General features: G+C 40.8%; 1 protein-coding gene across 1 annotated transcript in view; it reads right to left on the bottom strand.

Moving 5' to 3' along the window:
* The window catches only part of LOC145413007 (uncharacterized), a 468,549-nt gene that overhangs the window by 230,711 nt on the left and 214,907 nt on the right, over nt 1–22,931 (bottom strand). The window contains exon 16 of the mRNA XM_080282828.1: nt 10,024–10,232. Within this exon, the coding sequence (XP_080138954.1) occupies nt 10,024–10,232 (209 nt within the window). The remainder of the gene's footprint in view (nt 1–10,023; nt 10,233–22,931) is intronic.

Here is a 22,931-nt window from a genome sequence, read left to right as displayed (position 1 = left end):
TCTCCCTTAACAACAAGAACCAACTATAGCAGGGAAAAAGCACAGAATAACAACCAAAAGTCCACTAAAATAGGCCTCATAATGTTTTACTAGATTATCATTCAACTTTGAAACCATGGCTTCACCTAACAGGTAAAAAAAAATTCCGTAGATAATACTGTATTATTAACTGAAGCGTCTTTTGGCACCTTTGGAAAGAAAGTTGCATGCCTTCATATTCCTGCTACACACACACACACACACAGTATAGTACACTGATATCAACCTTCAATACAATACTGTATACCACTGTATGCTGTAAGTCCTCATTATATGTCAACAATAAGGTAATTTTTGCTGTTCAGTCCACAGTAAATTAGACAAATTCATGTTCCAGTATTAAAGTAACTAAACACACTGTACCTAAACTGCTAGTGTATGGTACTGTATTATTGTACCAACATACCTGATATATCATCCATACCTTGGCATTCGTTGGTTTGAGGGTCACGGGTGTAACCCTGGTTGCAGAGGGGCAAAACACACGTGTAAGAGCCCGGAAGGTTGATGCATCTCTGTCCTCCCTCACATACATGTTCAAGGCACTCATCAATATCTGCCATATATCCATAATCATAACACAATCAGTGTGAAAAGTTCTGTTCAAAGTACTTGGAACAGATACAGGAAAGGGATTCAGATTAAAGGTAAAAAGTAATACAATGTAATAAAGTGACAGTTGGGGAGGTGTACATTTATAACTTTTCCACAGGCAGTATCTCATCACCACATACAGTAACGTAGGATGTAGTGCAATGACTTTTTGTGGAAATGCTATATGCCCTAATCTCTAGATGTGGAGGTATAGTAGTGTCAATGAAGTGCAAAAAGGGCTGCAACTGTATTTATGTACAAATAGAAATATGGCTGAAGTGAGAGCAAAATTTTATGCAGTATAACTCTGGTAGTGAGTGCTGTTGGAATGGCAATCCATACATCAGAATTTCTGGGAAGTCTTTAACAGGCATGTCTGTACAGCAGTGATTCTCAGTCAGGGGTATACTTGCACCCTAAGGGGAAAAAATTACATGGCAGAGGGTAAATATATCACACCTGAGAATGAATCTGGTTAGTAGTTGGATGGGTGACCGCCTGGGAACACCAGATGCGTTGGCATCCCTACTTGTCAAGTGGGGTTGGTGGAGGATTAGTGCCCCTCCTTGTAAAACAATTAACTCTAAGCCGTTGGCCACCCCGTTTGGGATACATGGCGTCTGGCAATGAATGAATGAATGAATCAGCAATGTTTCTATTGATAATGCTTCTGGTATTTTTGTCTGATATGACTGGGCTGCATATTTCCTTCCTTCATCAAAGTTTTTGTGAAAAACCTTACTATGTTTCTGCGTGTGTGTGTGTGTGTGTGTGTGTATTTACCTATTTGTAGTATACAGGAATTGAGCAATGCTCGTGTTGTCCTGGCTCCAAATCCATATTTATCAAGTCTACCTTTACACACATGAATGTTTTTCTCATGCACCACCTCTTCGTCTAAGTCGTTCCAAATATTTATGTATTTACCTAATATACCTAATTGTGATATACAGTACACGGAATGTGCTATGCTCGTGGGTTTCCGTCACTGTTTCTCAATAAGTCAAATTTAGCTTTAAACTCATTTAAGTTTTTAGACTGGACGATCTCTTTGTCCAGGCTATTCCATAAGTCTATACTTCTGTAAGGAAAGCTATATTTCTTGATATCCTTCACGCAGCTTGACTTTTTCAATTTCATTCCGTGTCTTCTTGTTACTCTCTTATCCCATACAAACAGATCTTCTTTGTCAATTTTATCTACTTCCACCATGGTCCTGAACACTGCAATCATGTCTCCCCTCTTTCTCCTTTCCTCTAAGGAAGGCAAGGCCAGCTTTTCCAGCCTCTCTCTGTATGACAGGTCTGCCAGACTGGGGACCATCTTGGCTGTTCTTTGTATTCTCTCAATCTTATTTATATCTTTCTTTGTGTGTGTGTGTGTGTGTGTGTGTGTGTGTGTGTGTGTGTGTGTGTGTATTTACCTATTTGTAGTATACAGGAATTGTGTGTATGTGTGTGTGTGTGTGTGTGTGTGTGTGTGTGTGTGTGTGTGTGTGTGTGTGTGTGTGTATTTACCTATTTGTAGTATACAGGAATTGTGTGTGTGTGTGTGTGTGTGTGTGTGTGTGTGTGTGTGTGTGTGTGTGTGTGTGTGTGTGTGTGTGTGTGTGTGTGTGTATGTGTGTGTATTTACCTATTTGTAGTATACAGGAATTCTGTGTGTGTGTGTGTATTTCCCTACTTAACTGTTTTTACCTATTTGTAGTAAACAGGAACTGAGTTAAGCTCATGTTGTCCTGACTTCATATCTACATTTATCCAGTCTAGTTTTAAACACATGAATGTTTTTTACCTGCACCACCTCCTCGTCATCTACGTCATTCCAAACACCTATGCTTCTGTTCGGGACACTGATCCTTTTAAGATCATTACAACATCTACTTTTCCTCAACCTGAAGTCATGACTGCTTGTTCTTCCATCAAACAACAAAAAAGATCCTCTCTAGCCACCTTTTCCAGTTCTCTTACAATTCTAAACATAGTGATCAAGTCACCTCTTTCCCTTTTCTCGTGCAGTGTCGGTAACTTCAGTTTTTCCAATCTCTCCTCGTAAGTCAGTTCCCTTAAGAATGGTATCATCCTTGTTGCCATCCGCTGAACCCTCTCTAGTTTATCAATATGAGTCTTCAAATGAGGTGAACATAACAGAGCCGCATACTCCAGTCTTGGTCTTATCATGGTCACTATCAACTCCCTCAGCATTTCCTCGTCCATATAATTAAAAGCCACTCTCATGTTGGTCAGTAATCCATAAGTGCCTCCAATGATTCTGTTTATATGCTTTTCTGGTGACAAATCATCCTGAATAATCACTCCCAAGTGATCTTTTTCTCATCTTTTCTTTTACTAATTATCTCATTGCCCATATTATATGTCCAATGTGGACTTTTTCACTCATTCCCATTTCCAATACATGACACTCTTGGCACTGAAATCCATTTTCCAAGTCTGGCTCCAGCTGTGGAGTTTGTCCAAATGCTCTTGCAGTTTTTTACAACTGCAATACATTTAATGTTTCATGATTTTAGCATCACCTGTGAACGTACTCAGGTAACTATTCAAATCTTCTGGCAAATCATTAAGTGTGTGTGTGTGTGTGTGTGTGTGTGTGTGTGTGTGTGTGTGTGTGTGTGTGTGTGTGTGTGTGTTTACCTATTTGTAGTAAACAGGAATTGAGCTAAGCTCATATTGTCCTGTCTCCATATCTACATTTATGTAGTCTAGTTTTAAACACATGAATGTTTTTTGTCTGCACCACCTCTTCACCTAAGTCATTCCAAACACCTACTGTATGCTTCTATTCGGGAAACTGAACCTTTTAAGATCATTAAGACATGTATTTTTCCTCAACTTGAAGTTTATGCCAGGTAGGGGGACCACTGATTCCATATTCATTGTTCGACAGCTTCAGGAAAAAAATATTGGTAGGAGAAGGGATCTGTATTTTGTTTTTGTTGATTTGGAAAAGGCCTTTGACAGAGTCCCTAGAGAGGTGGTGAAGTGGGCAATGAGAAAGCTTGGCTTGGAGGAGTGGCTGGTTAGGGTGGTTATGGCTATGTATGTGGGTGCTCACACTCAGGTAAGAGTGAAAGGAGATTTGAGTGATGAGTCTTCCGTGAATGGTGATGTGCATCAGGGGTCAGGTTTGGGTCCCATGTTGTTTATCATGGTGCTTGAAGCCCTCTCACGTGACTTTAGAAATGGACTCCCGTGGGAGATGTTGTATGCTGATAATTTGGTGTTGATTGCAGAGAACGAATGGGAGGCAGAGGAAAGGTTTAGGAAGTGGAGAGATGGTATGGGGCACAAGGGCTTAAGGGTAATGCAGATAAAACAAAAGTGATGATATCTAGGGTTGGTGGCGATACCGTCAACGATGAAGGAGAGTGGCCATGTGCAGTTTGCCACAAGGGCGTGGGATCTAATTCTATCTTGTGCGGTGTTTGTGATACATGGGTGCACAAGAGATGTAGTGGTATCAAAGGCAGACTGCAAGATAATGCTGATTTTATATGTACGGCGTGTCGGGGAGAGGAGGTGGAGATAGTCAGACATGAAAGGACTGAACTTGCTGGAGAATCTCTTGAGTGTGTGGAAGAGTTTTATTATTTGGGAGACATGTTGTGTGCTGGAGGTGGGGCTGGAGCTAGCTCTGTGGCTAGGGTGAGAAGTGGTTGGAAGAAGTTCAGGGAGCTCTTGCCTCTTCTGACACTGAGAGGGCTCTCCCTACGTGCTAAGGGGTCTTTGTATGAAGCATGTGTTTGGAGTGTAATGCTGTATGGTAGTGAGACCTGGGCAGTAAAGGAGGAGGATATTCGCCGGCTCAGACGTACAGAAATGACAATGATTAGGTGGATGTGTAGTGTGTCCCTGCGTGCAAGGTCCGAGGGGGCTGGGTTTACGATGGAAAAGTTAAGAGGTAGGATGGGATTGGAGTGTATTGGTGTTGTGATGAGGAGAGGTAGATTGAGATGGTTTGGACATGTGGAGAGAATGGGGGGTGATAATTGGGTGAGGAAGGTGTGAAGTGTTAATATTGGGGGTGGGGTTATGAGGGGTAGACCAAGAAAGACATGGGACGAGGTCATTAACCCTTTAACTGCGGGCATTGTTTTGCCCCGACTGGCCTCTCCCGCGGGGGTTCCAGCCAAAATGTAAACAAACTTTAAACCTTTATAACTCTGCACAGAATAAATCTAGAGCGAAAAATAAGGTACCATTAGAAAGTACTAACCTTCGGCTTTGCAATGATGTAGGTTTCATGATTTTGTTGACTATCACTGGATGGGCAGTGCCATTAGAAGTGAGCGATCTAAAATCACTATTTTTCACTCACACACCATTACCAAATGCCAGCCTCATTCTGATAACAATACTATAAACATATATGAACACTGCACATACGATAAACACCCACTCTGTGTTCACTGAGGCAGGTAAAAGGCATTGTAATTGCCCGCACTTCACTGCCACATCAGCGGTGTTGTAATCACTATTTTTCGCTCACACACCATTACCAAATGCCAACCTCATTCTGATAATAATACTATAAACATATATGAACACTGCACATACGATAAACACCCACTCTGTGTTCACTGAGGCAGGTAAAATGCACTGTAATTGCCCACACTTCACTGCCATATCAGCGGTGTTGTAATCACTATTTTTCGCTCACACACCATTACCAAATGCCAACCTCATTCTGATAATAATACTATAAACATATATGAACACTGCACATATGATAAACACCCACTCTGTGTTCACTGAGGCAGGTAAAAGGCACTGTAATTGCCTGCACTTCACTGCCACATCAGCAGTGTTGTCACTCACACAGCTGGACAGATACTGATGCGTGTTTGGTCCGGGGTGGGGTGGGGGGCCCAGGGGGTGGGAGGTGGGGGCCCAGGGGGGGAGGGGGGGGCAGCTGGAGTGAAAGAATTTAATAGCTACTCTCCCTTGAAACAATTGGCGCACGGAAAAAACGCGCAGTATTCAAAATATTCACAAACATTCGAGAATGACACCCGCGGTTTGGTCCAGTTTTTGCAATGTCATTCTGGGATGACACCCATGGTTAAAGGGTTAAATGTGACCTCAGGGTAAAGGGACTGAACAGGGAGGCTGCAATGGATCATGCAGCATGGAAAGCTGCCATTAGGTGACCAAGGCTGACGCATGCAAGCATGTTGAAGCCTTTAAAAATGAAACGAAACAAATCCTTGACTGCTAGCGAGTTCGATCCAATCTCTGGGATTAAAGCTGATGTACTGTTACCACTATGCATTAACTCTGAAGGCTGGTTTGGCTTGTAGGCTGTAGTTGGTTAATGACCAAGACGTTACGTACTTTTAAGTACAAATGTCATTTCATTTTATGGGTAATGGCCGGCTAGTCAGTATTGTGCATACTTTTTAGTATAAATACTATATTTTTTTATTTGGATAATGACCAGAAGTATATGCATGTCATGCATTTCATATATTGTTAACTGCCAAGATCTAGTTTAGTTTTCTTTATGTCAAAATGTTGTGTGTTCGCTATTTGAATAAAGACCGAGTGTCATCCGAATTTAGGGAAGCACTAAGTTATGTGCTTTATGTTTTCTATTTGTTGGCCAATGGCAAAGACATTACTTACATTCAAGTATTAATGTCTTAATAACCTTTAAAATATCATGGTGTATTATAGTAACCATGCCATAGCTTTTTTTATCATGAAAATTAAAAAGCTAAAGGAACTGTGATACTGTATTTCAGTATATTTACTATATTATTATATATAATCCTATAAAGTACCAGCATTGGTAATGCAGACATTCCTTTCATATTAGCTAAACAAATATAAATTTCCAAGTACTAACCAAATTTAGCACTGGAGTCCTTAAAGTCCAAGAAAGGCAGCAATAACTGTTGTGATATTTTAAAATCATTACACTGTATATACAGTACATTACAGTGAAGACAGAGGAAGGAAAAAAATAAATAAAAGGTATTTCTCATTAAAATTCAATTGCAGCTGCTCATAGCTCTCGTACCATCATGATTAAACATTAAATCCAAGTCATGCTATTGATGATCATGTGTGCATGTGAAAATTTTATCACCTAACTCAGAGGTTCCTCCCTGTCCGGCACAGCATCTGGCCAAAAGATCACTGTCTAGGTATTGTTTTTGTGTTGAGTTATAGTCTACCCACAGTGATATAATATTACTAGTGCTTGCCTACAAAAATCTATGGGACTAACTAATAGCATTTCCATTACAAAATGTTTGCAAATACCATTACCTTTGTCTCCATGCTGTTATTAAGTCCAAACTGACTAATTCTGACCATCACGATTTCCAAAAATTTTGTGCCGTCAAATCGCATGTGATCACCATAATTTTGGTTCTGCATTTTTCTGACAATCCCTGGACTTACCGTGACCTAATGCAAAAAGAATTAGGTTGATATCTATTACCGTTTTTGTGAAAAGATGAACAAATACACATACACATTTTCGTGTCAAAATTTCCGACAATTTTGTACCATCATACGTCAAGTGGGGTTGGTGGAGGATTAGTGCCCCTCCCTGTAAAACAATTAACTCTAAGCCCTTGGCCACCCTGTCTGGGATACATGGCGTCTGGCAATGAATGAATGAATGAATGTTGTACGCAATCGCCCCCCTCCCTTTTTTTCCTCTAACACCCCTTGAACTTAACCCGACTTAATACAAAAACAATTGGGTTGATATATATTACTGTTTATGTGACAGAAATGAACAAGCACAGACAAACATTTTTGTGTCACGATTTCTGGCAATTTCGTGATGCTGCGTCATGTGGGATTGCCAAAATGTTTTTTTGGTATTTTTCTGACACTCTCTGGGCTTATCTCAACCTAATACAAAAAGAATTAGGTCAGTATCTACTGCCGTTCTCATGAAAGAAATGAACAAATGCATGCAATACATTCATATACAACTTGACTTTACATATTATTTAGATGAGGCAAATATTCTGCATGTTTTAGTTTAAGCATTTTTACCATTTAAGACAGTGAACAGAATGTAGGACACAGCTGTATTTTTTTTAAAGAAAATAATCATAATCCCAGCCTTAGTTGACACCTAAAAAGATAGGGAAATATGTGTTAGCAGACTTACAGAAGCCTAGAGTTACAGAGTAAAACAAACATTACTTTTCACTGTTACTCAGCTGATTCCTATACGATTCGATCATCGCACAGTTTTTCCCATATAATACACATACCAATATTAATCAACTTCTGCCTGCCAGGTGACAGTACTAACACCTGCCATTACTTAATGGGATGCAAGCAGGCAATTAAGAAGAGCAGAAGTAGGTGAAACGGTGACAGCAGAAGAAAGTAATGGAAAAGTACAGTGGAGAGATTGAGATGCATCAATAACACATCGTAAAATGATGGAGTGAAAGGCCTTGGCTACCATCCTTTTTAGAAGTACAGTGATTCCTTGGTTATCACGCATAATTGGTAACATGCCTGGTGCATCATACCAAAACTGTGGGACAGTGAAAGCACAGAACCTATGGAATTTATCTTAATTGGTACCAAGTATGCACTTGAAAACCCAAGTTTTCCTTTTACAACAATTTAGATCCACTAAAAACACACACACAAGTATGGTAAGTATCAGAAACACACACAGGCATGGCTAGGCTAACAGAAAATGATATAGAGGTCAGAGATGGACTTGAGGTAAGGGGTTCTGAGGCTAGGGGGTGGAGAGTTTGTGGTTTCCACCACCTGGGAATAACTCCTCCAGTAGGGAATCAACTTTTAATCCCTCAAAGCCATCAGAAACCACAGATTCTGCACCATAATTAGAAGAAACCAGCTCCGGTGCACGATAATGAAGTTTTTAGCCAAAATATATTTGATAACAGCAGAAGTGAAAATTTTCATTTAGGGGAAAAACCGCTATAATCAAGTGTGCAATAACCATATGATCACTGTACTATGTGTGGTGAGCCCTGCACATGAAAGCAGAGATCCACACAAGGGTGAAATTAGGCCTCTGTACATAGCAACTGCACAAGGGTCTAAGAGATATGGAAACAGTTCAGCAGCCCAGCATACCTAATTTCCTGGAAGTCAATTTTGCAGAGGAAGTAGCGTAACTTTACCATTAAACAACAGATCGATCACAAGGGTATTAACAAAGGATGACAGGCTGGGTTAAGTACTACTGAATATTTAAGGAAATTCATATGAAAAATTTTGTTAGGTTGCAGGATGGAGAGATTGAGCTTCTGATGCACAAAAAATAACATGGTTTCTTTCACCTATACCAAAAATAGAATACAAGTCAAACACTAAAGATGTCTAAGAGTGAATAAGGCAGAAAGTGTAGCTCAGACTGGTGATGAATATGAAAAAGAATTGGTGAAAGGACTGAATCCTGCAGAACACAACTACTGATGGCTTTAGGCTAGATGAAAAACAATGACCATCTCCAACAGCAGCAAGAGTAACCAGAAAGGAAGCTGGAAACTGGAATATACACAATAGTACAGCAACACGGTAACAGTCAGAGGGCTGAGAATAGTCAACTTTTTGGGGGACAGGTTGAAAGAAAGCAGCCTTCCACTTAGATGGGAGGTTGTAAAGGTGAAGGAGTTTGCTAAGCAGAGAGTCAGTACAGAAACACAGTTCTTGAGGATAACAGGAGGGACCTCATCAGGAGCTTATGCTTTTTTAGTGTTTCAAATGAAGCTAGAGAGGGCAGAAAGTACACCAGATTAAATCTAAATACAAGCAAGAGAGCAAGAGAGAGAGAGAGAGAGAGAGAATGGCAAAGGTCTGGCCAAAACATTTAGCTTTGTCAACGGAGGACACAACAACACAGCCAGAGGGAGGAGAGGGTAAGATAGGGAAGTCAGGTTACATGAGAGGTTTTTAGCAAGATGTCAAAAGAGGGATGAGGTACAGTGAAAAATGCTATTGTATGCTGAATGGATGAAGTTGTTTAAAGCAAAATAGGGAACAGATTTTGGATAATTCTGGAAAGAAACATACAAAGCATGTGATTCATGGGTTTGCTGGTGTTGGTGCCTCTTGAAAGTTACCATCTTGTTGTTTATTATAGACAGCATCAAAACAAGCATGGCTAAATCTTTTTTTTTTTTTTTTTTTCACTGGTAGAAGGGTAAGAATAAGGAATGTGTGCTTCCATGCTTTAGAGAATAACCTTCATGATACACAACAAAGTGCACACTTTGATGGCTCTTGACTAAGAAAGCAATAAAATTATCAAAGGTACATAAAAGGACCCACAAGTACAGTATTGTACATGGCATATGAGATCATCCATCTGTAAATAAGGGATGACCATTATAACAACTAAACGGACTCCTACCTTCACATCGAGAAGTGTCCGAACTCCTCTCAAATCCAGGAGGACAGGGACCAGGGGATATGGTGGTCGTAGTAGTACTGGTGGTAGTAGATATGGCAGTGAAGGTAACAGATGTGCACATAAAAGACCCTTCAGTGTTGCTACAGAACTGACCAGCAGCACAAGGGTGGGCAAGGCATTCATCCATATCAACACACACTGCCTCATCACTGAAACAATATATAATTCTCAATACCATAACCCTAATTTTCACAATTTAAAAAAACAAATAAATAAATAAGATGGACTGGATTGCAAACCAAGAAAGAAAAGACCAAAAAGCAGGATACTTATCAACAGCAACCTGTGAAATAGATCACACACTTCATTTATTATTCAAGTTTTTAAAATACTGGATCCACCTCTCTCTCTCTCTCTCTCTCTCTCTCTCTCACACACACACACACAAACCTTTCCAGTTTTCCTGTTTACATCAGCTTACAAATACTTGTGGGATGGTCATTCCACCAACTACTGTACCAAGTTTCAAAATGGGTGCAGCCCTTATTATTTTCATCTCCACACATATTTCATCCGCTTATGTAAATTTTTTGTTAATTCTTATGGTTCATCAACTTCCATACCTCACTTTCCAACACTCATTCATTTATCATATTCAACCACCTTCCTAACCCACCCTGCCCCCTCCCATCTTCAAACTTACCCACATATACCCTCTCTTTAAAAACACACTGCACCACCTGAGCACTCCCCTCTGCTCTCTAATCAATTAACTTTCTTTTGAGTGTATTATACAGAAAGCACCCTCAACAATGCTTGCAAAATGTGATGAAGCATGGAGAGCCAAGAGGTTCAACAGGTAGTAGTAGTAGTAGCTGCTCCCTAGGCAGTCTGGCCGAACAGCCCCGAGCCCCTTAGGAAAGCCATGGCCAAGACTGGGCTTTCCCACAGAGCTCTCAAAGAGTGTATGTTGTGTTGTTGGCGTAGATGATTGTGTGCAATGCAGTCTTCAATAATGTGCTTAATAGTATGGGGTGCTGTGTTGCATCCTGGACAGGCATCAGCGACGGAGTCATCCAGCCTCTTCTGGTAGCTTAAGAGGGCTGGATGGTGCCCACATCTCAGCCTGGCCAGGTGGACCCTGTCCTCATGAGGAAGATAGGATTCAGAAGGGTGGATGTCAGGAGGCCATGCATGCAGCTGTGTGTTGTCTTTAAGTGACTGAATGGAGCGGCGAGTGATCTGAGTGTGGATATGCTTCTGGAAGCTGGTCTGAGGTGGGCGAGGGGGGAGAGATGACAGTATTTGTGTATGGTATCGTGTGCTGGGTGTTGGTTTGATGTTCCTTGGTGTGGGTGGATGAGCTGCCATGTACTGTAGTGGATGTTGTGGGTTTGTGGAGGCTGCAGCAAGAAACTGGGTGCCTCTCATATCTAGGTGATCGTTGACTTTGAGGACTTTGGTTTCTTGATGTAGGTGGTCTGTGGGTGTAGTACCTGTGCAGCCTGTGATTATTTTTAGGGCCTTGTTCTGTATGGTCTGTAGAGTGTCGTAGTGTGTTTTGGTCAGGTTAGAAGCCCAGGCAGGGCTTGCATAATTCATCACTGAGCCATATGTATTGTTTGTATACTGTGGTGGTGGTTTCTTTGTCGTGACCGAATGTTGTATGGGCAAGTGACCTCAAAGCATTAAGTCTTGGTGTTATTTTATTTTTAATGTTTGTGATGTGTTGTTTAAATGACACTGATGTATGTTACACCAAGGATTTTGTGTGTGTGTGTGTGTGTGTGGTAGGGGAGTGTTGTTTATGGTGAGGTGTGGGATGTGACTGTGTTCTGCTGTCCAGTTTGTGAGAAGAGTCACTGTAGATTTGGCTGGGGCTATTTTGAGCCAGTTTGTGGTGAACCATTCGTGTAGTGTGTTGAGGTAAGGTTGAATGATGTGTGCAGCTGTGTTTGCGTTTTGGTGTGTACAGGTAAGTGTTATATCATCTGCATAGGAAGCTATGTGTATCTGTGGTGTGTGGGGTGTGGGTACATTGTGCATGTATAGATTAATGAGTGTAGGGGACAAAATAGATCCTTGGGGGAAGTTTCTGATGTTAGAAGACTGACCGGAAATGTTATGTGTGCACATCTGTCTGCTAAGTAGTTTGCCAGCCATCTTTTTGTGTTATTGTGCATGTTTGTGTTGAGTATTTTGTTTGTGAGGTTGTAGCGGCGGATGGCATCAAAAGCTTTGCTAATGTCTAGTGTGACTAGGAGTGGTCTGTGTGGTGGCCTAGCTGAATTTATGCCATCGAAAACTCTCTGTGTAAGGTCTGTAAGATGGGTGTTTGTGGAGTGTAGTGGCCTAAAGCCATGTTGTGACTGGGCTAAGGGAATGTGAGGTGTGACTAGTTGTAGTATCAGTCGTTCGGTGACTTTAGAGGGGGTGCAGAGAGTGTGATGCGGCGATGTGAGGAGGGTAACGTGGGGTCTTTGTTGGGTTTAGGGATAGTGATGATATTGCCATGCTTCCAGATGTTGGGTATTATGTTGTGTGAGTAGCTGTAGTTTGATATGTTGGTGAGTGCTTGTATGCCTTGTGGTCCTAGGTGTTTAAGGTGAATGTTGCTTATGTTGTCTGGTCCACAGGCAGATGGGTGTTTGAGGTTGTTAATGATGTGCTTCGTCTGGTTGTAAGTGAAAGGTGCATAGTCTGGGTCTGTGGGGAACTGTCTCTTACGTCTGATGATACGTCGGTCTTCCGGATGGGGGGTTAGATGGCTGACTTGTGAAAAGTGATTGATGAGAGTGTTTGCTTGTTGTTTGTTTGAGGGTATGGTGTCTGTTGTTGTGATGGCAGCATGTGATTGTGTGGTGTTGCTGTTGGAAAGAGTGATGCTGTTTAGTGTTTTGTAAAGTTTGCTGATGTTTGTTTTGTGGTCAAGTGTTTTGAGGTAATTTTTCCAGTTTAGTGTTTGCTGTTCTGATATTTTACTGTTTATTTGAGTGTTGAGTTCTTGTATTTGTTGTATGGTGTCTTGTGTATGGGGTGTTGGGGAGTGTCGCAGTGTGTCCCGTTGTCTGATGAGGCCTTGAATTTCTGGTGTGAAGTTGGGGTTGTGTCTCTTTCTGTTGCCTCAAGGGATGTATGTGTCTTTTGTCTGCGTTTTGTATGATTGTGCTGAAAGTGTGCACAGCGGTGCTGATGTTTGTGATGGGTGTACTGTTTAGTGTTTCAAAATGTAGTTCTGTTTCAGTTACAAAGGCCTCCCAGTTGGCTCTCTTATAATTAGTGTGTGTGTGTTTGTGGCCAGTTGGGGTGATTCTGGTTACTGACAATGCTGAATGCCAGCTCCCTTCTGCCTGCAGTTTTTGACAAAACTAATGGACATTACAGCCTATTCGATCTACTCTGAGAAGAGACAAACCTTGAGCTTTTGAAAGCTGGCACCTGACTGGTTGTTCAAGTGCATTCATTATTATTAAAGCATTTAAACTTATTTTTATTATAAGGGTTACAATAATCATCTGACAATAAAACTGCCCTAATAAAATATTATATACTGTATACAGTAATCCCTCGGTTATCCGACGTAACAGAGCCAAAGGCATATCCGGATACGGGCAATGTCTGGATAACGAGCAATATCCTCTACTGTACCCATACCTTACCTCTACTCAACCTATATGTACAGTACCCCTCCTAATTTTGGCAGTGTTCTGTGAGCTTTCTGCTGTTTTTAGACATTAAAACACACATTACAATATGCAATTTAATCCTAAACACTATGAAAACAATGCACAAACAAAAAACAAACCAAAAAAACCCTCCCAATATGCACAGTACCCCTCCTAATTTTGGCAGTGTTCTGTGGTCTTTCAGCTATTTTTAGACATCAAAACACACACTGGAATATGCAATATAACCCTAAGCACTAAGAAAACAATAACGAAAAAAAAATATGTACAGTACCCCTCCTAATTTTGGCAGTGTTCTGTGATATTTTGGCTCATTTTAGACATCAAAACACACACTGGAATATGCAACATAATCCTGAACATGATGAAAAAAAAATATATATATATATATATATATATATATATATATATATATATATATATATATATATGCATAACCCTATCAATATGCACAGTACCCCTCCTAACTTTGGTAGTGTTCTGCAGTCTTTTGACTATTTTTAGACATCAAAACACACATTTGAACAAGCAATTTAAGTCTAAACACTATGAAAAGAATGCATAAAAAAAAAAAAAAACAATATACACTACACTCCTCCTAATTTTGGCACTGTTCTGCATTCTTTTGGCTGTTTTTTGACATCAAAACATACATTGCAATGTACAATATAATCCTATATGCTAAGAAAACACTGCATAAAAAACACACACACACACACACACACACACACACACACACACACATGGCCGAAAATGTAAACAATGAGGGAATGGAATTTCAAGGATTTGATGCTAATACTAATGTCATAGACCTGGTGAAAACATTAATTATGAGGATTAGTAAACTCGAAAAAAAAGTAGAGAATCTAGTGATAAAGGATGTGTCAGGAAATACGGAAACCACCATACAGAGCCTAATCCAGTCCAACGAAACAGCCAATGAAGAGATTAGGAATTTGAAGAGGGAAAATGTTGAACTGAGGAGGAAACTTGAAGAGAGTACTAATAAAATGGAGAAGGTGAGTAATGTATTAGAAGAACATAAGGCAAAGTGGGCACACGTAGAAGAAGAACAGAAAGAAGTGGTCAGCTTAAGAGAGATCATCCAGGAAGAAAGGGAAATGAACAAGAAAGAAATAGAAGAAAATGTAGTGAAAATATTGAAGAAAAAAGAGAAAATAGTGAGAGAAACTGTAGAAAGGAACAGATGTGTGGTAGTATTTGGAAACAGGGAAGAGGAAGAAAAGGTTAGGTTCGCAAGACTCGAGAGAGACACGAACCTGGTGAGAGGAATATTAGGCAAGATTGACCCCGAAGGAGACAAGTGGGTAAAAGAAATTGAGGAAGTAAGAAGGATAGGGCCTTATAAGAAAGGGGAAACAAGACCAATGAGAGTCAAGTTTACATCAGAAAGTGTAATAAATGAGATACTTAAAGTGACCTGGAAATTAAGCAAAGAGGCGGGGATGGAAAATATTATAATAAGAAAAGATCTGAATGAAGAAGAAAGAGAAGTTTTAAAATCATTAAAGGAAGAAGTAAAGGAAAAAAATGATAAGAGGACAGAGGAAGAACGTAATACTTTTTTTTGGAGAGTATTGGATATGAAAGTAAGGAAATGGTATTTAAGGAAATAGAAGTGAAGGAAACTAGGGGGGATGGTTGTGAAAGATCAGAAGTTGAGGAAGTGGTATGGACAGAGAGTAGGAGAGAAGAGGGTATTAATAATGTCAAAAATAATTTGAAGGTGATATATACTAATGTTGATGGTTTCATATCGACAAGGATCGAAATTAATGATTTCTTGAGAGAACATGAACCTGATGTCATGTGCTTTCTAGAAACCAAATTAAGAGAAGATATTGATGTTCATTTGGGAGATGGTAAATACAAACTGTGGAGAAAAGACAGAAAAGAAAAAAAGGGAGGAGGAGTGATGATAGCAGTGAAGAACAACATAAATGTAGATACTGTGGAAATGGGAGAAGACAGGGCTGAAGTGATATATATGAAATTAGAAACTGGAGAGAATGTTAAGAGAGATATGGCGGTAGTGTATGTTTCCCCAAAGACGAGAGCATGGAAGGATGACGAATACCATGAGATGTTGTCAGATATGGCTAGCTACTTGCAAAAAATAAGTGAGAAAAGCAATAATATAATTTTGGTGGGTGACTTTAATTGTAAAGAGGTGAACTGGGAGGAATGGTACTCGGGAGGCGGCGAGGATTCGTGGGGCACTATGTTATTAAATATAATAATGAATAATGTGATGACGCAATGGGTCAAAGAAGAGACACGGTTTCGAGGTGAGGACACACCAGCAAGGTTAGATTTACTGTTCACCAAAGAACTCGATGTAATAGAATCATTGGAATATCTCTGTCCTTTGGGAAAAAGTGATCACGTGGTCATTGAGTTCCAGATGTTAATAGGAAACGTCGAGCCAAGAGACGAGCTTCATAGACAGGGAAGATACAACTTTGGCAAAGCAAATTTTACAGGATTGAGAAACTTTTTTGAAAATGCGGATTGGAGAAAATTCAGAGAAACAAGAGAGATACAGAGGAAGTGGGATATCTTTCTAGACTTCTGTAATTTGGGAGTGGAAAAATTTGTACCAAGAGTAAGAGGGAAAGAAAACAGGAAAAAGGAGTGGTTTAATAGAAGGGGTATGATAGCCAAAAAAGAGAGAGATAAGGCGTGGAACAATTGGAGAAAGAGAGGTAACGACAGAACAAAGGAAGAATATAAAAGAACAAGAAACGAATACACAAGAATACGTAGGGAAGAAGAAAGGAATTTTGAAAAAGGTATAATTGACAAATGCAAGGATGAACCCAAACTGTTTTATAGATTTGTTAATGGCAAACTGAAACAAAAGGAAGGAATCACCTAGCTGAAAGTAGATGGAGAGGTCTTTAAGGATGCGGCAATGCAAGCAGAAATAATGAACAAACGTTTCCAGTCAGTTTTCACTAAAGAAAAGGAGCTTGTGGAAGGGGAGGGAGTGATTAGAAATGTTCCGGTGATGAAAGATATAAAAGTGGAGGTGCAGGAAGTGCATAAATTGCTGGAAACTCAAGATGTAAGGAAAGGCCCAGGACCTGATGGAATTTCTAATTGGGTACTGAAGGAATGCAGAGAACAACTGGTGGATAAAATTCACAGCTTAATTGTATGCTCACTGGAAGAGGGGAAAGTGCCAAAAGAATGGAAGAGGGCAAATGTGGTACCAATTTACAAGGGAGGAAACAGGGAAGAACCCCTGAATTATAGACCAGTGTCTCTAACCAGCATGGTCGCAAAATTGTGTGAGAGAATTCTGAAAGACAGATGGATAAAATATCTGGAAGAGATGAATATTTTGGCTGAATGTCAGTTTGGATTCAGAAGTGGAAGGTCATGTGTTTCAAACTTGTTGAGCTTTTACTCAAGAGCGATTGATGTGGTACAGGAGAGAGATGGTTGGGTGGATTGTGTGTACTTAGACTTAGAGAAGGCCTTTGACAAGGTACCTCATAAGAGACTAATGTGGAAACTAGAATATATAGGAGGACTAAAGGGGAAACTTCTGGAATGGATGAGAGACTTTTTGAGAGACAGACAAATGAGGACAGTAATAAAGGAAAAGATGTCTGGATGGAGGGAAGTAACAAGTGGAGTTCCTCAAGACTCAGTGTTGGCGCCAGTAATGTTCCTGATTTACGTAAATGATATGGTAGATGGAGTGAACAGTTATGCGAGTCTGTTTGCTGATGATGTAAAGATCTTGAGGAAGATAGAGGTTGAGGAGGATTGTAAAATACTGCAGGAGGAATTGGATAGGATACACAATTGGAGCCGGACGTGGGAAATGATATTTAATGTAAAGAAATGTAAAATATTGGAAATGGGTAAAAGTATCAGGAGACCATCACTGAATTATTTTTTGGGTAATGAATTAATCACAAAAAGGAGAGAAGAGAAAGATTTGGGAGTGCTGGTCCAAGATAGTTTGTCACCAGAAAGGCACATTAACAAGATAGTTGGAGAGACTTATAAGCTCTTGACTAACATAAGAGTAGCATTTCATTATATGGATGAGGAAATGATGAAAAAATTGATAGTGGCCATGATCCGCCCCAGGTTAGAATATGCAGCGGTAGTGTGGTGCCCACACAAAAAGAAAGATATAAACAAGATTGAGAGCATACAAAGAACAGCAACCAAGATGGTTCCCAGTCTGACAGACCTGTCATACAGAGAGAGGCTGGAAAAACTGGATTTGCCTTCGTTAGAGGAAAGGAGAAAGAGGGGAGACATGACTGCGGTGTTCAGGACCATGGTGGGAGTAGATAAAATTGACAAAGAAGATCTGTTTGTATGGGATAAGAGAGCAACAAGAGGACATGGAATGAAATTGAAAAAGTGCAGCTGCTTGAAGGATATCAAGAAATATAGCTTTCCTTACAGAAGTATAGACTTATGGAATAGCCTGGACAAAGAGATCGTCCAGTCTAAAAACTTAAACGAGTTTAAAGTTAAATTTGACTTATTGAGAAACAGCGACGGAAACCCACGAGCATAGTACATTCCGTGTATATCACAATTAGGTATATTCTTAAATATTTGGAACGACTTAGACAAAGAGGTGGTGCATGAGAAAAACATTCATGTGTGTAAAGGTAGACTTGATAAATGTGGATATGGAGACAGGACAACACGAGCATTGCTCAATTCCTGTATACTACAAATAGGTAAATACAACTAGGTAAATACACACAAAAGCCCTACCTATATGCACACCTTCCTAATATAGGTGATGGGGCCCTACCCACCTCACGACTCTCTGCACACAACTGCATGCTCACATTAACGGTGACTCAACGGCTGTCAATGTGCTTGGTTGAGGGACCGAGAGTGAAAGAAGAAGAAGAAGAAGAAGGAGGAGGAGGAGGAGGAGGATTACACAAGAAAGCAAACAGCAACAGACATTATGGTCCTTTCGAGGCTGCTTGTTAGAGAAATCTATGACTACAAGATATAACTCTACATGCTGAAGGGTAAGGATAGTAAAGCAAGAAGGCTCCCCCCACCACTAAACCCTCCACGAAAAAGTGAGAAAAACCACCATGCAGCATGGAAAAACTGACATGGAAATTTTATAGGAAACACTGGAAAGGAAAAGTCACATTCTATAATACTTTATCTATAAGCTATCCGATTGAGTAACCTGAGCGAGAAAGTAAACAAATAAAATAATAGTTACGGCATGACATTGTAAACTGGTACATTGAGTTAATGGGAAGTCTGTGGACATAACGTGGAAGCTACACACTGCACAGTGTGGATGTTTAGGGGTGGTGCGGCAGCCTTGCCTGGTGCTTTTAAGGTAGGCAGCAGTCAATCAGGCCCTAGCTCCGTTTGCTCCACCGAGACAAGGAACTCTCCCATGTGGGACAAGTACACAAGTTTCATCCTGAAGCAGTGACCCCTGGTACATTAACCCCTTAACCGCGAGGCGTCACTTTCGTGACGCTTGGGAGCAAGGGATCATACCGCGGGGCGTCGCTTTTGTGATTCTGTGTTATTTTGAATTCACCCGGGCTTCCAAGTGGGGGCTTCTATCATCTATCAGTACTGCCAATGTCCAACACTAGTCAGCACTCCTAATCTCATCTGTACTCCCATCCATTGTTGACAATTTAGCCATTTCTCCCCGTTCTTGACTCTCCTCCCTACCCCCCCTCCATTACCCTATCCTCTCGCCTGCCCAGCCGTGCTACGCTAAGTAAATCTTCCCTAGAATTTTTCACTGATTTCATCCATTGAAATAAGCCCTATGACCTATTCTTATACCAAATAATATATACAAGAAAGAAATAAGGTAAGTGAGAGTGCCATACACCTGGAATTGGCTAATTATTACCTGACAACACCTCACGTGCACTCGTTCGCTAATTTTCGCTGTTTATTTCCCCTTGAAATATGCTGTAAAATCTATTTTCGTAATAAATATACATATAAGGAGGGAAGGGAGAAGCCTAGGTGATATTTACATTCACCTGGAACTACCTAATTTATAATGTATTGTCTAGATTACCTGCCAATCATTTCACTGCTATATATTAGCTGTGTCAAGAGGCTAACGTTGGGAGTACTGATTTCCCTAGGTAGGCCACCACCCCGGCCCACCCTTATCAGTTCACTCTGATCTTCCAGTGTGGAGATACGTCTGTTCGCTCTTGCTAGCTGCAGGGACTTTTTCACCCCCATGCAAAGGGCCCTGTGACCTTTACCCCCTACTAAACCTCGTGTGGAAAGAGGTAAAGGGCTGACAATTGATAAAAGAGTGACTACGATCTTTCTATTGAGTAACACAGTGCAAGTGGAATTGTAAATAATGTGTAAATAATGTGTAAACGGCAAGTGAAAGTAACGAATGTGAATATATGTGAATAGTGGAAAATAGTTTTATAAGTTACTTCAAGTGACAGTGCATAACACAGTGTAAATAAAATAGAAATGTAAATAACGTAAATAAAATAGAAATAGAAATGTAAATGAGTAGTATTATAAGAATACGAGTATATACCCTAGGAGTAATGAAAGTGAAAGTTTCACTCTAGCATGTCTGAATACTATGAGTTATGAGAGTGAAACTGAAAGTGACAGATTCACTCTCAATGCTAGCATACAGGACAAGAAAGTGAATGCTACGTATTTTACTGAAAGAAATTGAATCCCTACAGTGACAATAAACTAATACTACTGAAGGAAACTTATGGATAAAGACTGTAGATATATATAAGTGTTATACAGTAAAAGAAATATAAAGTGTGAGGGGTTTTATGAATAATAAATGACAGTGTACCAAGAGCGAACTAGCGCAAGTGCGACGGTCAGACGCGCTCGTAATTTTCATTGCTTTCACAGTGGGTTTTTTTTTGGAGTATGGATCCCAAACTACTTGAAAATCATAGAGTAGTGTTTATAGTGTTAATATCTGACTGTGGTAATCATATTACGGGTTGTCGGGAAGTGTAAAGTGGAGACTTCGTTACCCAACTTCAGAGGTCTCCATAAGTCCTACGGTAACCGATGAAGGCTCAACAAACATTCCAGAAGAAAGCTGAAGGTATATGCCATAAGCATATGTAATTTTAATATTCTAGGACTAATAACTGATTTTTGGCAAATATTTTTTGAGAGTCTGTCGGAGCCCGAATAACCCACGGCACACGCAAAACATTGGTAAACGTGCCTGTGGTGTAGGGGTTAAAAAAATCCCGATGGTGGTCACTTGACTAACAGGGACCCTCAGTGATCCACAGCCCATCACATGTCGAAATTAAGAGTAGTGACCGTTAACTCAGGGTTATCTGTGCAGATCCTAATCTGTGCTTATACTGCTTTCTTTGCATTGGGGAGATTGAAAAATATATAAGACGGGCGTCTTAGACAAAAGGGGACTGCACAGTGCACAGTGTGGATGTGCAATGCACAGAGTGGATGTTTAAGGGTGGTGCGGCAACCTTCCCTGGAGCTTTTTAGGTAGGCAGCAGTCAATCAGGCAATAGCTCCATTCACTCCACTGAGACAAGGAACTTTCCCATGTGGGACAAGTACACAAGCTTCATCCTGAAGCAGTGACCCCTGGTACATTAAAAAAATCCCGATGGTGGTCACTTGACTAAAAGGGACCCTCAGTGATCCACAGCCCATCACAGGTCGAAAGTAAGAGTAGTGATTGTTAACTCAGGGTTATCTGTGCAGATCCTTATCTGTGCTTACTGTATATTACCTCGTTTGCTTTGGGTAAATCGAAAAACGTATAATGACGTGACGTGACGCTATGTTAAGTTTCCGGGGTGTCATATAGACACGAGGGGACTGCACAGAGGAGGAGGAGGAGGAGGAGGAAAGCAAACAGCAGCAGACCTTGTGGTCCTTTCGAGGCTGCTTGTTAGAGAAAGCTATGACTACAAGATCTAACTCTACATACTGAAGGATAAGGATAGTAAAGCAAGAAGGCTCCCCCCACCACCAAACCCTCCATGATAAAGTGAGAAAAAACACCATGCAGCATGGAAAAACTGACATGGAAATTTTATAGGAAACACTGGAAAGGAAAAGTTACATTCTATAATACTTTATCTATAAGCTACCCGATTGAGTAACCTGAAAGAGAAAGTAAACAAATAAAATAATAGTTACGGCATGACATTGTAAACAGGTACATTGAGTTAATGGGAAGTCTGTGGACATAAAAGAGGAGGAGGAGGAGGAGGTCTTCATCTGATGATAGGTGTGGCGATTCTGTCGGAGGATGACAGCGACCCTGACTGCCCGCAGACCCATCGCTAGCTTGAATGGCAGCAACTCCCTGTCACAATGAGGGTGCTCAGCATATTCGAGCACCTAGTCAATGATGGCCCTTAGTGCACGGGGGAGTGTTGAAGTGGCGGGGTGCTCCAAGTCAGGGACCACGTCCTCATCCTCGCTTTCCTCTGCCAGCCCAGCAGAGACAGCAGAAGCAATCTTCACATCAGACAACGTCTGATAACCTGGATCGCTGCCGTCATCGTCCAACCAATCCCTCACATTGCTGACGTCCACATCCTTGCCTGCATTTCGGAGTCGATGGTGGAGGTTGTCCAAGTCAAATCCTTCAAAGTTGTGTATGGCATCGCATCCTTGAATGAGACGAGACCAACCACTTTTCAAGGCTTTGCTGGAGACTTCCTTCCAAGCACTGGTTCAGTTGAACACCGCTGACTTGATGTTGTAAAGCCACAGATTCTCCAAGGTCCGCTCCCCATATGTGTCAACCCCTTCCTCGTCCTCAAGCACCACCATCACCTTGTCAAGGAACCTCCAACGGTACTGTCTCTTGGCTGCCACAACAACACCTTGGTCCATTTGTTGAATGAAAGCAGTCGTATTAGGTGGTACAAGCATGCACCTAATATGGCCATTATCAGCAACCAAATCCTTCTCTGACAGATAAGTAGGGGCACTGTCAAGGATCAGGAGTGCCTTCACCTGGCTGCAAGGGATACCAAGTTCCTCCGTTTGATAACAGATACCCTCCTTGATGAAGTGTCTGTGGAACACAACCTCTGAAGATCTTCGTGGTAAACCAGGCATTTACAGAATGGTACCACACAACAGGCAGGCCTATCCATCAACCACAGAGACAACATGGCTGTTTAGCATGTCCAACAATAACAGATTTGA

Source organism: Coenobita brevimanus, chromosome 94, assembly GCF_032717465.1.
Source record: "Coenobita brevimanus isolate Jiangsu-jjx chromosome 94, ASM3271746v2, whole genome shotgun sequence".
Taxonomy (NCBI): domain Eukaryota; kingdom Metazoa; phylum Arthropoda; class Malacostraca; order Decapoda; family Coenobitidae; genus Coenobita; species Coenobita brevimanus.
This window is presented reverse-complemented; position numbering and strand designations above follow the sequence as displayed.